The following is a 15744-nucleotide window of genomic DNA, read 5'->3' as shown; positions in this document are numbered from 1 at the left end:
ATCACTGTGTGTGACCAGCGGGAGCAGCAATCAAGCTGGTAACCATGATAAACATCGGGTTACTAGGGGCACACGTGCACATAGTAACCCATTGTTTATCATGGTTACGAGCCTGCTAAAGTGAGCGGTAACCTCCCGCTCACTGTAGCAGAGTGGTAACCATGATAAACAACGGGTTACTAGGAGCGCGTGTGCCCCTAGTAACCCAATGTTTACCATAGTTACCAGCCTGCTCCTGCCTCAGCATGCTGGTAACCAGGAGCAGGACATCGTGGAAAGATTCTTTCCACGATGTCGCTGCTCCCCTGATCGTTGGTGAGCCTGCCTGCTTGACAGCTCACCAGCGACCACATAGCGACGCAGCAACGATCCCTGACAGGTCGTATCATTGTCGGGATCGTTGCAGCATCGTTAAGTGTGACGGGGCCTTTAGACAAGTAATTAACTCAGAACAGTAGAACTGAACTTTGTCTCCTTACAAAGGCATTTGCTGCAGCCCTCACAGCTCTTAGAGAAACCTGCAGATGTGTCAGTTATAATCACACACAGCTCTGCAGTGAGATCAGGAGAGCAGAGAGCCATTACACATCCCACTGGTAACACCTCCTTCTATTTAAAATAAGCTTTAGAAGCAGATTCTCATGCAGATCAGTGTCCAGCCCATAGCCTGGAACAGCTTATTTACATATAAGAAAAACATGGATTTCTCTGGAATAAGACTTCTAATCGCAGATATCAAGTTATCGTTTTATTCAGTTTCTTAGGACCTGCATACCAATATAGACAGCTTAAAAGAGTTAATCCTACTGACAGATTCCCTTTAACTAGTACTGTGGGAAGTCTAGTTAGAAAAATTGAGTTTAGATTCATATTACTAAATTCATGGTGACCTATTCCATGCCCTTACATGAAGTTACTGCTTTCATAATCTATCATACACGAAAAAGTTGGTCAAATCATTGTTACTAAATATTATGCACTGCCAACGGCAGATTTCCTACTACAAAAAATGTTGTTATCTGTCAAGTTGAAGCATTTTGTTCAAATGGTTTGATGAAAAATTGGTCAGCCACATGCCAGACAAGCAAAAATATATATGGGCAGCTTAAAGGGAACTTTTGAGATGTTTTTTGTACCGTAAACCAAACGCATTTATGGTAGATCACTGTAACTCAGATTAAATCAATAACTTCCTTTTTGTAATCCTTGCTTTTATTCCAAAGGAAAAGTAACAAATACAGGGGTCTTGCAGCTCTCCATCCTCTTTCCATCTTCCCCCGCTCGCCTCCACTGTTTGAAGCTACTTGTCTGACAGGTCACTTTGAGTGACCAGCCTCCCATGTCGAAAACTTCAGATGGTAAGTGCAAGGCCTCATTTACAAAGGATTACAAAAAAGGGTATACAGTATATTTCATCTGAACTATACTGGCCTAACATAGATGTGTTTGGTTTATTTCACAAAAGCCTGCTGACAGGTCCTCTTTAGATGATGAATGGTGATTAAGGAAAATGAAAAACAAAGCTTGAGGGTCTAACTTATTAAAATATTTCAACAAAAAGTGTCTGCAATTAAAGGGGTTGTCCACTACTTTTACATTGATACCCTATCCTATGGATAGGGCATCAATGTATGATTGGCCGGGGTCCCGCACACGGCACTCCCGCTGATCAACTGTTACCCGTGCTCGCGGCTGGAAGTGCTCACCTGCGGGGCTACGCCATCAAGTGGTAGTGGCCGCCGCGGTGTACTGGTGTACAGCAGATCCGCCTCCGATTCAATTGCATAGGAGGCAGATCTGCAGTACACCACGGCGGCCACTACCACTTGACGGTGGAGCCCCGCAGATGAGCACTTCCGGCCGGCGGCCGGCACCGATAGCAGCTGATCGTCGTGGGTGCCCCGTGCGGGACCCCGGCTGATCATACATTGATTCCCTATCCTACGGATAGGGCATCAATGTACAAGTAGTGGACAACTTCTTTGAGAAACCAAAAATATCATTCCCCACAACGTAACTCCATCTTGACCAGCCTAAACTGTTGACATCTGGCAGGGAAGGTCCATCGGTTCATGCTGTTTGTGACAGATTCTAACCCATCCATTAGCACGGTGCAACAGAATTCTGGATTCATCTGACCAGGCAATGTTTCAAACTACTCTCAGATCTGATTTTGTTCTCTTTTTCCCACCGGAGTTTTGCTTTTCAATTACTCTTGGATAACAATTGTATTAGAACTGGTCATTTTCTGTTATAGCCCATCTGTGCTTACAAACGATAAGTTGTGCATTTGGACACATGAGTTGGAGCACCAGTGTTGTTTCAGCAGTGAAATGCTTGATTGTTTGTCAGGGCGACTCTTGACATCCTTCTCTGACCCCTTTTGTCAATTAATTGTTTACGTCCACAGAATCCCCTTTTGATGGGTGTTTTTCATCAATTACACCATTCTTGGTATCCTCTCCAAACTGGAAAGAGGACAAAAACCAACCAACTATTCAAGCTCAATATAGATAAAAATGTATTAAAATATGAATGAACTTTATTAAAGATCAAAAAAGCACCAATAAGAATTCCACAAGTTACAGGGGCGCACACCAGGAATTAGTAAAAAGCAGCGTGTCACAGGTAGTCAGTTATACATAATAAGGTATAATGCCAGTAATTGTACAAATCTATGCGTAAGATATATAATAATCAAATGTGGCATGTCTCACATAAATCACTGGTGACAAAGTACAAAAGTGCCCAAGGTAAAGTGTCAGTGAAAGTTTAAATGAAAGATAGTAGGGGCTGTACTTACTGAACTATAAGAAGTGGATGAGGACTCCCTGCTGAGTGGGGTCAAACCCTACCTAATTCCCGGTGACTAGGATCAATTGATTCTCCCATTTCAATGTGGATTCAAACTGAAATTTATCCATGATAAACCCATTCACTTGCTTTTGTTGTGCATTCTGGATTCACATATCTACTTTCCGAACATGGAAGCTCCAATAGTGAAAGGGCAGGTTTTTTGTATAAAGTTGCCATTCAGTACACATATACACATCCATACCCTAGACCCATACTGGATAGATTGCTTATTAAAGGGTAACAGATGCTTTAATTCTTATTTCATAAATAAATAGTATGCATGAAAATAAGAAACTTTGTAATATATCTTATCAGAGAAATCTGCTTCTTTCTCCTCCGGGACTGATCATTCATTCTCAAAATTCTCAGTTAACAAGTAAAATCTGTATTCTGTGAAGACAAAATTTTATTTTACTGAGATAGGAAATGGCAATTATTATTGATACAATTCTATGTAGATGAAGGGGTAGGAAGAAGGATGAGCCCAGCCTCTAGATCCCCCTCCTCTTTCTCCTCCCTCTTCCATATCAATGGAACTCATCAGCAGCAACTGTCATCTATCTCAGTAATGTAACTGTCTGCCTTCACTGAATACAGATTTTACTCATTGTGAAAATGAATGATTTCTCTGATAAGATATATTACTAAGGCTCTTATTTTTATGTGTAATATTGATTTATGTGATAAAAATAAAGATGATGGTTACACTTTTAGAAAAAATAAGCAGACTGAAATTGAATATTAATAATCGTGTACACTGAGATGTCAAATATTGCAAGGTCTCATGGTCAATGCTATCTATTTAATCTACTGAACTCTGTACATTTCTATAATATTGAATTCATAATATTGTGGTTTATACTTTACCACCATGTTCCTTAATTTTTACAGAGCTTGATTCCTATGGAATTAAATCTGTTATCTGTGTGACAGCGTGGCAAATCTGGGATGTTCATGGGAAAAGCCGATTTTTTTTGCGCAAACAAGCCAGAACCATGAACACGAACCCGAATTTGAAATGATGAACAAATTTGTTCAACACTATTTCTGAGCACCAATGAAAAATCGTTAACTTGAAAACGGTGATATTTCATTAGCATAATATTAATCATGTGAATGTCATTCTGTTTATCTAATAACTTATCTTAAATTTGCTTTACCACTTTAATCGAGGAAAATATGTATTTTTTTGTACAGTGTTAGCCAGTAGATAGAAAATTATTTAGATTTGAGAGTCCTCAGTGGTTGATACCTTTTAATGGCTAACTGAAAAGATGGTAACAAGTTGCAAGCTTTCAAGACTACTCAGGTCTCTTCATCAGGTATAGTATAACTATGGGAGATAGATAAACAGTTTAGGCTGTAAATATTTTAGCAGTTCATTGATAAGGAGTGTGAAAGTTTTATTGTCATGTGACTGAGGTCTGGTCCAGGGTTGTGATGACCCCCCCGCAGTTCTGAGGACCACATTCCTTAGTTGATGTAGAATGACATAAATCCATGCCACGCATTCATTCCTGCTTTGAAGGTGTCAAAGGTCACCATGAGTTTATATTCCCAAACTTTTCTGTCTCTCTGAGATTTGAAATTACCTTTTAATACCAATATGAAAAGGTATCAACCACTGAGGACTCTCAAATCTAAATATTTTTCACTTTAATCAATAAATTACTGATGGACTACTAATGCACGAAGCACAGTTTTTGCTTTATATGATTAATAACCTTACACAATAAATAGGGTATACTCCCTATATGATGAAAAGTTTCTATTTACTTTTACTTGGACACCATGCTGACTGACCAAGTTGAAATTAAAGAGTTAAATTATACACAGACACACCACGCAAAAACAGCAGGTGTCAAACACTGCAGGCTTCCTAGAAGAGTGTCTCTGGAGTTCTGATGGCCATCATTCCAGAAACATACCACAGTCACTGTGCCAAGAGCTGCGCTTCCAGGCATTCCACCATAGCATACATGTCAGTGGATAAAGTATCATTTGTAGGGTTTGTCAAAAACTGGCAAGGCTTTTCTAGCTGGATGACCAGGACATTGAAGTAAAGTTAAGCAGATTACAACTTTTGATTAAATATTCAACAAAGTATTCACACTTTAGCTGGAGCTATTAGTTAGACTAGAGACTTCTTCACACAGTATTTGTTTCTGTCATCTCAAAATTAAAAATGCAAAGTATTTTGTTTATGGTGTGATTAGTGTAATATTTGTTGCCATTTTTACTCAATGTCATTTTGTACATATATTTTCCTACCTATTTAAAAGTTCTATAAAGAAACCTTCCATCTCAGAACATATTACTTAGATTCCAAAAAAACAAACTGAACAAAGAATACAAGAAGATTTCATCTCTAAAGCCAGCAAAATTATAAATGCAACTCTGGTTTATTTAATGCAGACTGTAATTTAAGGGGCTTTCTACTACTATTAATAGGATAGGTAATCAATATAAGAATGGTGGTGGTTCGACAGCCGACACTTTCACCAATCAGCATCCAGATATAAACAGTGTATGGAGTGGAACATCCGCACCCGTCACACATTAGTGAACGCTGCCATGTACAGCTGATCAGCTCCTATTTATTTGAGCTCAATATCAAAGCAGTTGAAAACCCCTTTATAGACCAGTTCAAGATAAATAATAATAGCCCACAACTACTTACACTGGCTGGAGTGGGGGGAACCAAGAGAGGGGGAACCATGTAGTGGGTGTGGATGGAGGAAGCAGATCAGGGGAGCACTAGAGAAGAAGGATATAAAAAGGGTAAGCCATCTTGGGAGTTCAGTGGGTGCTCAGTCAGAGGAGGACAGTGAAGGGAGCAGGAGCTCTGCTGGAGCTCTGCTTAGGAGGAGCGGGCATGAGTGAGAGAGGTCCAGGAGGTGAGACTGAAGAGAGGAGAGGAGCAGGGAGAAAGGCTCCAGAAGGAAAGAGTGGTTCCTAGGGGCACGGGAAGTGCGGATGCCACCCGTGCGCCCGAATCTACCAGGAGTGGAAGGATCAAGCCGCAGAGGGGATCGGCCCCTAACTAGTGAGGGTTGCATATTCAACTAGAAACCGGAGGCTTCTGCACTTTCAGGGCGTAGTTGCCACAGCCACAATTACTCACCAAAAAGGTAGCCACGCAGGATCCAGGGAACTCCAGGTTGCCCACCAAGATCTGAGGTTACCGGATTGGGACACTGATTGTGAGGCGCAGGGCAGGAGGCTGAGAGCCAGTGCAGGAAGACGACTGAGAAAGGCACACAGAACGGTGTCCCATTAAGTACTTCTGACATACCTGAGGGATTGCTGAACCCCTGCCTCGGTGAACGCAGAACGACGTGGGTGGTGATAATTGGCCGTTGTAACCAGGAGCAACTTGATAACCATGAGTAAACCCTGAAGACTGCACCCCACTGTCTCTGTGAATTATTGCTGCGCCATCATCCTCTGCACCACACAGCACAACAACATCTGCCTCATCTAGAATCACCACAGCAACGCCCTGGAGCTTAGCTCTACCTGTGGAGAGCTGAACCAACTCTGCTTCATTACCAACAGCTCCAGAAGACCTGCTCTGCAGCGGCTGCTCCCTTTAGCTGCATACCACAGGTGATGTCACAAACACTAAACATAAAGACTACAAATCTCCTGTAAATACTCCCTTCATCTGCTCGGCCAGGGCCACGGTGCTGGGCCACTGCCACCGTGACCTCCCTGGTAGACCGCCGGCCCGGCTACTGAGTACCCTAGGCCGTCACGGCCACTGCACTAGCATAGAAAGGTTCACCCAACTTTCATTCCATCATACGTTTTGAGTTCAGGCAAGGACAGGTAAGTGTTAGAAACACTGATCAAAACGAGAACAATAATGGATTCATCGGTAACTCGCTCTGCAAAGTACATAGAGGCTGTCGAAGCCAATTTATTTACATTTTTTTTTATAAAAGACACCTACAAAATAACTAAATCATATGTATAGAAAATGAGTAGATATTGAGCAATGAAAATTTCTAAAATTACAAATAGCCACTCAAAGAATAAAGGCAACTTCAATTTCATTAAACTATTGAACATACAGAAAATTTACTTTAAAAACGTTTAACATTAGAAAATGTGGTGAGGATCATACAGAAGTAAGTTATGGATAGCATATGATAAAATGGATATAGTGTAAATGGTCAGTATTAAACTCAGTAATAAATAAAATGGCTGTGCATTAGACATATAAAGTTAATAAAGATAAAGTGATAATGCAAGTATACATAATATATCACAATAGGATAGTGTATAGATAAATAAGTATAACTGTCAAGTGCAAGTGTTCCATATATGAGAAGAGAAATTGACAAGAAGTGAATGACCCAGAACTCTGACATATGTTTCGCCTTTAGCTTCCCCAAGAAGTCTACTTTACATTTCAGCTTTAGCTTTCTCAAGGAGTCTTCTTTCTTTTGTATTATCCTCCCCACATTTTTTTTAATGTTAAACGTTTTTAACGTCATATTTTTGTATGTTCAATTGTTTAATGAAATTCAAGTTGCATTTATTCTTTGAGTGGCTATTTATCATTTTGTAGATTTTCATTTTTTATTAAACCCAATTGCTAAAATGCTGTCCATACTAAAAATGTATGTGATTAAGAAAAGACCCACTGAAAATGTTCATATCCTTTTTAGAAGCCAAAGGAGGAGCATAAAATGTATCAAATATTCCTAAAACTAAAATATGTATTACCATTACTTGTTATTTTCAAAAAGCTGTGTCTGCTATTGGTTAATTATATACCGTCAATGTATTCTTCAGTACTATTCACTTGAACACTGCAATATCAACTTCTGCCCAAGTTCAATGACATTTTGAGGGCACTGTAATTACTGAGAAAATGAATGCAACAATAGTGAAGATCTCTCAGCCAAACTGTATTTATATTTTTTTATTACCTTATTCTTAAGCACTCTTTGAAAGATCATAACATTTTTTGATCAAATTCACTAATACATTGTGTAAAATATTTAGTGACAAAATATTGTATCAATAGAAGATTTCTTACCTTTCCATACTTTTGTGAAAATGTCCCAGTTAGCAGCGAATGAAAAATTATTATTGTTTCATCCAGATCCCAAACGAAAACTCGCTAGAAATAAACATACCACAATACAGGTATATTAGATGCCAGATCACATAGTTGCATATAGTGATACATAACATATTACATACAGATGAAGCCAAGTCTAACTTAACAAATAATGCACCATCATATGTTGTCACAGAAGGCTATCTCATTTAAGAGGATTAAAATAATTTAGCATTGCACAAGCCCTTGACTGATGTCATGTTAGGGGTTAAATTACATCTTTTTGTACTGTGAAATCCAAATGCTATCTGTGTTAAAGTAAATTTGGCTACATATGTAGATGCTATCAAAATACATAAAATACATCTTTTATATTTGATAAGGGGTGATTTAAAATACTTGTGTCATATGACAGAGATCTTAAAATGTCAGTGAAGTTGAAACTCAGGTTGAAATTATTACAACATTGACCAATCCCAACCAATGATTGACTGTCATTATCTGGTATGTGAAGACAGAACTAGGAAGTAGAGACCCGAGGGGACCAGATAAGCATCAGAAAATAACTTATTAAGTATTAATACTTTTTTTCAATTAATCTAAGTAATTTTAAAACATTTTTTTATTTCCTGGACCTTTTTAACTGATTTGAAGAGAACCTGTCACTTGACATAAAGAAGGATTTTTTTTTATCTAGTGTAAATGCTATATTTTTTCTGTATGCAAAACTTGTCTAGAGCACATCCTTACAAATAGGGATATAAAAACCTAAATCGGAGTGTGGTATACTACAGCAGTGCTTAAAACATTAAGGCCATGTCCCACCATCAGTATTTGGTCAGTATTCGGTCAGTATTTTTTCTCAGGAGTGGGAGCCAAAACCAGGAGTGGGTGATAAATGCAGAATTGGTGACTTGTTTCTATTATACCTTTTCTTTGATTGTTCCTCACCTGGTTTTGGCTCCCACTCCTGAGAAAAAATACTGACAAAATACTGATAGTGGGGCCGTGGCCTAAAAATGGAAGTGGTAGTCTCAGTTTGTGAATTAGGGCTCATGCAGACAAGTATATAAATCGAATGTGGGCTGTCCAAATTATAATCGGATAGCACACGGACAGAACACTGACCCATGTTATTCAATTGGGTTGTTGAGATGAATGATTTTTCTCGGTTCTACTGTCCATGAGAAAAAAAATTGCACTACTTTTCTGAGTATATCAGATGAGATTCACCCATTTGAATCTATGGGTGAGTTAAAAAAAAAAAAATCGGACCATACACAGAACATCCAAGTGGCATCCGGTTTTTATGGATACATTTCTAATAATGCAGTTGTATGAAAATGGATTGCACATGGACATCACACGGATGTAAAAAATGCAAACACAGATGGTACATGGATGAAAATTAATAGAAAATTGTCTGAGTTTTCTGGATGAAATGCAGACAAATTTTCATATGTTTGTCTGCATGAGTCCTAATACCAAGATTGAAGTTATAGGGAGGTGCTGGACATGCATAGTCACTCAGTGTGACACTGAATTGTTCCATCTGTGATATACTGCAGAGCAGCACTGTAATATAACAATTTTTATTATTTTATGATTGATCACTCTCAGTAAGAGAAACAAAATAATAATTTTGTAGTTTTTATTGTTGACAAATGGCAAACGAGGGCAGTTTAATACCCTTTGTCCTAATTTTGCTACTGAAAAGAAATGATGAAAACAAGGCTTGTCTATCTTAGAAAGTGAGTGTCCTGGCTTGTGTGACCGGCAAGCCATAAGCTATATTTTTTGCACTTCCTATGCCTTTTTAATTTGAATCTTTAAAGAAAAAAGACCAAAGAAAAATCTCGACATTCGAGAAAGTAAAATGCAACTGTCTACCTTGCAGAGTGTATATTGTTAAAAATATATATTTTTGCATACTTCCTTGTAATTGTCCAATATTAGATGAACACAAGCCACCCAAAAACAGCAGTCTGTTGCATGTGCTTGCTTTTAGGATGTGAACCTATCTAGCTTTTCTTGTAATGTCCTTTTTAGTAAATACTCTGGGGGTGTTAGTCAAAGAAAAAAAATCTACCAAGCAATATTGTTTTTAGAGTTACAAGAATTTGATTAAGTGGCAATGAGGATTTGAAAAAAAAAATATATATATATTTTTGTATGCAATAAATATATAAAACTTCATAAAAAGGTTAAGTTTTTGCATAACTTTCTTGATAGTACAATTTAATAAGAGTATGCGCCACACCAATACTTACCAACCAAAGTAGCATTCTGGGTTACATTTTTTTTGTCATTGGGTTAATATAGCTTTTTAAAAAAAATACTCTTAAACATTATGCACACATTTTAATTTTTGCATACCAGTTTTAATATTTCAATTTGTTAACCGTACATCACACAGCTATACTGTGATCTATTGGGGCATATTCATGATGATCTCCTGTCATTTGTTGTTATGTCGTCGTTTTTGAATAGGGAGAATTAATCTGTTTAACCATAAATCTGAAAATAAATTGATACACCAAATCGAAACTTTTAACTGTGCAGACCAGTTTTTGCACATCTGTTCAAATTGTGAAATTGAAGACCCATATGCAGACACTGAAATTATAGACAGGCTAGTGTTGCCTTAGCTCTTGTTGATTCCATATAATTAAAGGGTTGGATAAAAGTGGTAAAAAATTTTTGTAAATGACGTAAATGTTATTTGTGTCCAAAATATATAATGAAAAGTGGTACTGGCAATGGATGTAGTTGCGTGAGAAAAAAAATATAACAGCAAAAAATGTAGGAGCCACATTATCACTTGCACGGCTGATAGCAAGCATCCAAGCACTTGCAGTGTGAAATGCAGGTCACACTTGGCCTCTATTGCCTGAAGCAAGTATATTAGTGGGAAGGAAGCAGAGGGCATAATGATGTAGCCTTTGACAGCAACACCATCAGCTCATTGAACCTCATCCACTGCCATAACACTCAGTCTTGTACATAGTGGAATTTCAATTCCATCAATGACACCTATTTCTCTTTTACCTTGTAGTTCCCTAACTCATAGCAACCTAGGTCTAACAAAGGTACTTTGCCAGAACAACTTCTTCCATTTTATTTATTACAAGAGATGTCTGGTCATTATATGTTCTTGAATATCATGGGGCCAGAAGAGATGGAGGACATGATTCTAATATCAAGACGTTGCTGGCTCTGCAAGCCATCGTGTTAGGTGCACTGGCAATGGTAGTCGTTCTCTGAGCAAGAGCAAGTCTCAAGATAAAAACCAAGCAAGGCAACAAACAGCTCAGCAATTTCCCATAAAGAAGAAACTGATAGTCAAATCAGAGATGATGATGATGATGATTCTGAGGGGAAAAAGAACTTGGAAAAAGGCAGGGGTGTCGAGGAGGTGATGTGTCATTTAAGGAGGTGGGCATTGGCCATGGCAATAAACAGCACAGTGATGTGTAACTAAAATATCCTCTTAGGAAAAATCCGCTTGTTCTGTGGTCAACTTTAAATTAGGTCATGCTTCAAGTGCTGTTAATAGTGAAGGCTCAACAGTGTCTGGTCACTATTTTTGTGAGTCATACATGTGGGCGGTGTGTGGGTGTTCTTTTACATCTTGATGCCAAATGATTATTTGGCAGTCTGCAGAATCTATAAGAGGAAAATAAGGCTTGAATGGCTCAGATAGTATAGACTTGGAACTACAGCTATCTATCAGTACATGAAGTAACATCACTTCCCCAAGTTATCTTCCTTCCCCATCCTTGCATCCATCTCTTTGTCAGCCAAGCCACACCTTGAAGTAGTAACTGGTCAGTGTCTTCATCACCATCACCTATCATTACTGCTTGTCATACACCTACTTCTCTAGTAATGTACGATATTATACTGTATAGCAGCTAAATTGGAGCATGGGTTTCTTTGAGATCTGACAATGGCAGCTGATGAGGGAATCATGTTACCTACTGAAGGCCATTGAAAAGGCTTCAATATTTGTAAGTAGGGAAAACTGTGGAATCAACAATATCATCTCCCTCATATTTATCGTAGACAAAATATGCACCAGAATGCAACAGATGATGGAGTTATAACAGAACTTGTACATGATTGCCATCCCTAGTCTGTTGGGCACCTTCTATGTCCATGTTACATGCTGCAGGATTTGGAGGAAGGAGAGGTGAAGGAGGAGCAGAAGCAGGTGGATGTGCAGTTAACATTGATTTGGCTCAATCAGGTGACAAGACTGACAGAATGAGAGCAACAACAAAGTTGATAAGGAAAAACAACCATTCCAGGTTGATGAAAGTGAACTTGAATTGCTTTTAGGATGACAGGTGTATTATTGATATCAATAAGATAATTGTTGGATAGCCATGTTTTTATACCCTTTCTACAAATGCATAACAGAGGAACTTTTACAGCTTCCAAAAAAGATTCCAAATTTGTGTAATACCAGGATAAGCTGTGTTCCCCTGGCAAGCCTTTCACAAAATGGACGCCTGCTGACTTCATGCCTGACCAAGAGACCCCTCTCTGCAAACCTGTGCCCAAAATTATGGCTACAACAAGTAGCCAAGGAAGCAGCAACAGCTACAGTATATTTTGACATGTAGGACCACATGTTGTCTCTGCCACTGGGCAACCTGATGCAATTCAGCAAACAGATGCACTGACTGAACAGTCAGGTTTAATCATACTTCTGGTAGATATCCAGAGCCCTGATCCCATTGACTTCTGGCTCAGCAGATTAGATTAGTGGCATGACCTGACTCAATTTGACACATGTGACATGATCAGGTACCAGTATACTGTCCTGTCAGAGAGGGATTCCAACATGGCCGGTGGCTTTCTCACTCAAAAGAGCCCAAATTATCCACTCCAAGAATGGAAAACCTTATGTTTTTTAAAATGAATCAGGCATGGATGAGTGACAACATTTATTCACTTACGACTGATGCCAACAACTAGGTTGGCCATACCATCTGCCTTCCTGTTCGTTGTCTTCTGCATTACTCTGTTGCTACTTGTGTCAATGGCCTATACCTAGAAACGCATCTACTTTCTGTCCATTATGTCAGGTTCTGCCTATTGTCACACACGACCAAGCCTGGCTGTATGTTCAGCGGTGAGAGCCACAGATCAAGCTGCTGTGTTACAGCTTTCAACAACTCTGCAGCGCTGGGCGGTTTGTCACCTAAGCATTAAGCATGTTATCTTCTGCACAGCCTGTTGCCGCTTGGCCAAGGCAGTGCTGCAGTACTTTCAGCTTGTGACTGATGTGGTCATTTCGGAGATGGAGGGGGAGGTGCAGGAGCTGAACAATGTGATTACATTGAGGTTAAATTGGTGACGCTATTTTTTATACTAAAGAAAGATCCTATTGCTTTGTGTTTTTTACGTTATTTTTTAAGGCAAATGCATTCACCGGGAAATGTCATTTTAACATTTTACAACCTTATCTGGCAATGTGGTGTGTGACACATCATCAGACACATCCTGTTTAATTGATGATGGAGGGACTCTGAAAGACACATAGAGCAGGGCCACAGTAACAAGTATGACATGTTCCCATTAGCAAGGAGAGGGTCTGCTATACAGTTATAGGGTATGCAGTGAGTCAAACGGCTGACTAATTTTAGGAAAAACCCCACTAAGAATTTAAAGACACATAGAGCAGGGCCACAGTAATGACAAATTAAAATTAGAAAGGAGAGAGTCTGCTATACTGTTATAGGGTATGCAGTGAGTCCAACGGCTGACCAATTTTAGGAAAAACCCCACTAAGAATTTAAAAACACACAAAGCAGGGCCACGGTAACGACAAATTCCATTTAGAAAGTAGAGAGTCTCCCATAGTGTTGGACTATGCAGTGAATGCAAGGACTGCCAAAAATTTGGAGGCAATTCAATGCCCCTTGGACGAGACGTGGAAGAGGGCCTCATAAAAAAATGTTCCCATTAGAAAGGAGCGGGCCTCCTATACTTGTAATGCCCATGCAGTAAGTGTATGCGCTGACAAACATTTACCCCTGGGGGGTATACATGAACATACTGTATAAAAAATTTTTTTTACGGGCATTATAAACACCCTTTAAAAAAATGATGTGGGTGTTGCATCACGGACCACGGTCACCCTGGTGATATGGTGGTGGAGGATGAGGAGAAGGAGGAGGACAAGAACAAATAGCCAAAATCAGGAAGCTAAAAAGAAAAGACATTGGATTTCAGTTTATGTTACGCTGCTATCATTCTGTGTTGTTGATTGTTCATTTTTATAAGAGTCAGCCTGTCAGCATTTTCAGTTGACAGGCGGATGCACTTATCAGTTATAATTCCACCAGCGGCACTAAAAAGCCGCTATGATAAAACGCTGGCGGCAGGGCAGGCCAGGACCTCCAAGGGATAGAGAGCCAGTTCATTCCACGTATCCAGCTTGGATACCCAATAATTATAAGGCACAGAGGAATCACAGTGGACGTTGGTACAGTCAGCAAGGTACTCCCTCAGCATCTTCCAAAACTTTGCACTCCTTGTAAGAGTACCCCGCGCCTCAGGGCCAGTGCGATGTGAGGGTCTGAGAAAACTCTCCCAGAACTTTGACAGTGTTCCCCTGCCTCTGCTGGATTGAAGTTGTGTCTCTCTCACCTGTACTCCTTGGTTGTCCAACGAAGTGTGCCCTCTGCCGCCAGCATTTTCAGATGGGAATTTTTTAAATAGTTTCGCAACAAGGGCCTTCAGGTACAGCCCCATTTTTGTAGACCTGTCCGCCTCAGGAATAAGAGATATAAAGTTCTCCTTGTAGCTTGGGTCTAGAAGTGTCACCAACCAGTAATGACTGTCACCCAAAATTTTGAGAACGCGAGGGTCATGGGAAAGGCAGCGTAACATAAACTCAGCCATGTGTGCCAGACTACTAACAGGCAAGACTTCCGTGTCCTCACCAAGAGGATGACTGACCATGCTCTCCTCCTCCTCCTCTCTGTCCTCTGGTCATCCACGCTGAACACACGGTATGACAGCTGTGCAGGCAGTACCGTCTATAGTGCATGAAATTAGCTCCTGTCCTTCCTCCTCCTCCACTTCCTCATTGTCACCCAATCCACGTTGGGATGAGATGAGGCTTGGCTGTGAGTAATCACCCTGTATGATTCCTTGCTCCATCTCATCATGCTCCGCCTGCAATGAATCCTCTTTGATTTTGAGCAGAGAGCGTTTCAGACGACAGAGAAGAGGGATGGTGATGCTAATTATGGCATCATCGCCACTCACCATCATGTTGGAGTCCTCAAAGTTTTGGAGGATGGTACATATGTCTGACATCCATGTCCACTCCTGAGGTCTTATGTGTGGAGTCTGAACTGAATACCGACCGATGCTGGTACTCAACAGCTGCACTCTTCTGCTCACAAATCCTTCCCAACATCTGCAGTGTAGAGTTCCAACACGTGGGGACATCACACACGAGTCTGTGAGCCGGAAGCTGCAAATGCTGCTGAAACACAGCAAGGGCGGCGGAAGCTGTAGCTGACTTTCTAAAATAGGCACACAGGCGGCGTACTTTAACAAGCAGATCCGGGTAGGATTTGAGAAACCTCTAAACCGCGAGGTTAAGCACATGGGCCAGGCATGGTACGTGTGTGAGCTCGCCTCGCCTCAGAGCTGCCACCAGGTTCTAGCCATTGTCACACACGACCATGCCTGACTGTAGGTTCAGCGGTGTGAGCCACAGATCTGCCTGCTGTTTCAGAGCTGTCCACAACTCTTCAGCATTGTGCGGTTTGTCACCTAAGCATATTAGC

General features: G+C 40.1%; 1 protein-coding gene across 10 annotated transcripts in view; it reads right to left on the bottom strand.

Annotated features, from left to right (window-relative positions):
* Positions 1-15744, bottom strand: part of EYA4 (EYA transcriptional coactivator and phosphatase 4) — a 563063-nt gene that overhangs the window by 72336 nt on the left and 474983 nt on the right. For all 10 annotated transcript variants that reach the window (XM_073671270.1, XM_073671274.1, XM_073671277.1 and 7 more), the window contains one exon: positions 7907-7990. In XM_073671270.1, coding sequence (XP_073527371.1) covers positions 7907-7990 — 84 coding nt within the window. The remainder of the gene's footprint in view (positions 1-7906; positions 7991-15744) is intronic.

Source organism: Phyllobates terribilis, unplaced genomic scaffold (assembly GCF_046119375.1).
Source record: "Phyllobates terribilis strain yellow unplaced genomic scaffold, ASM4611937v1 Scaffold_3__8_contigs__length_932513732, whole genome shotgun sequence".
In the NCBI taxonomy this organism is placed as follows: Eukaryota; Metazoa; Chordata; class Amphibia; order Anura; family Dendrobatidae; genus Phyllobates; species Phyllobates terribilis.
The sequence above is the reverse complement of the archived record's forward strand: the minus strand, read 5'-3'. Positions and strand labels throughout refer to the sequence as shown.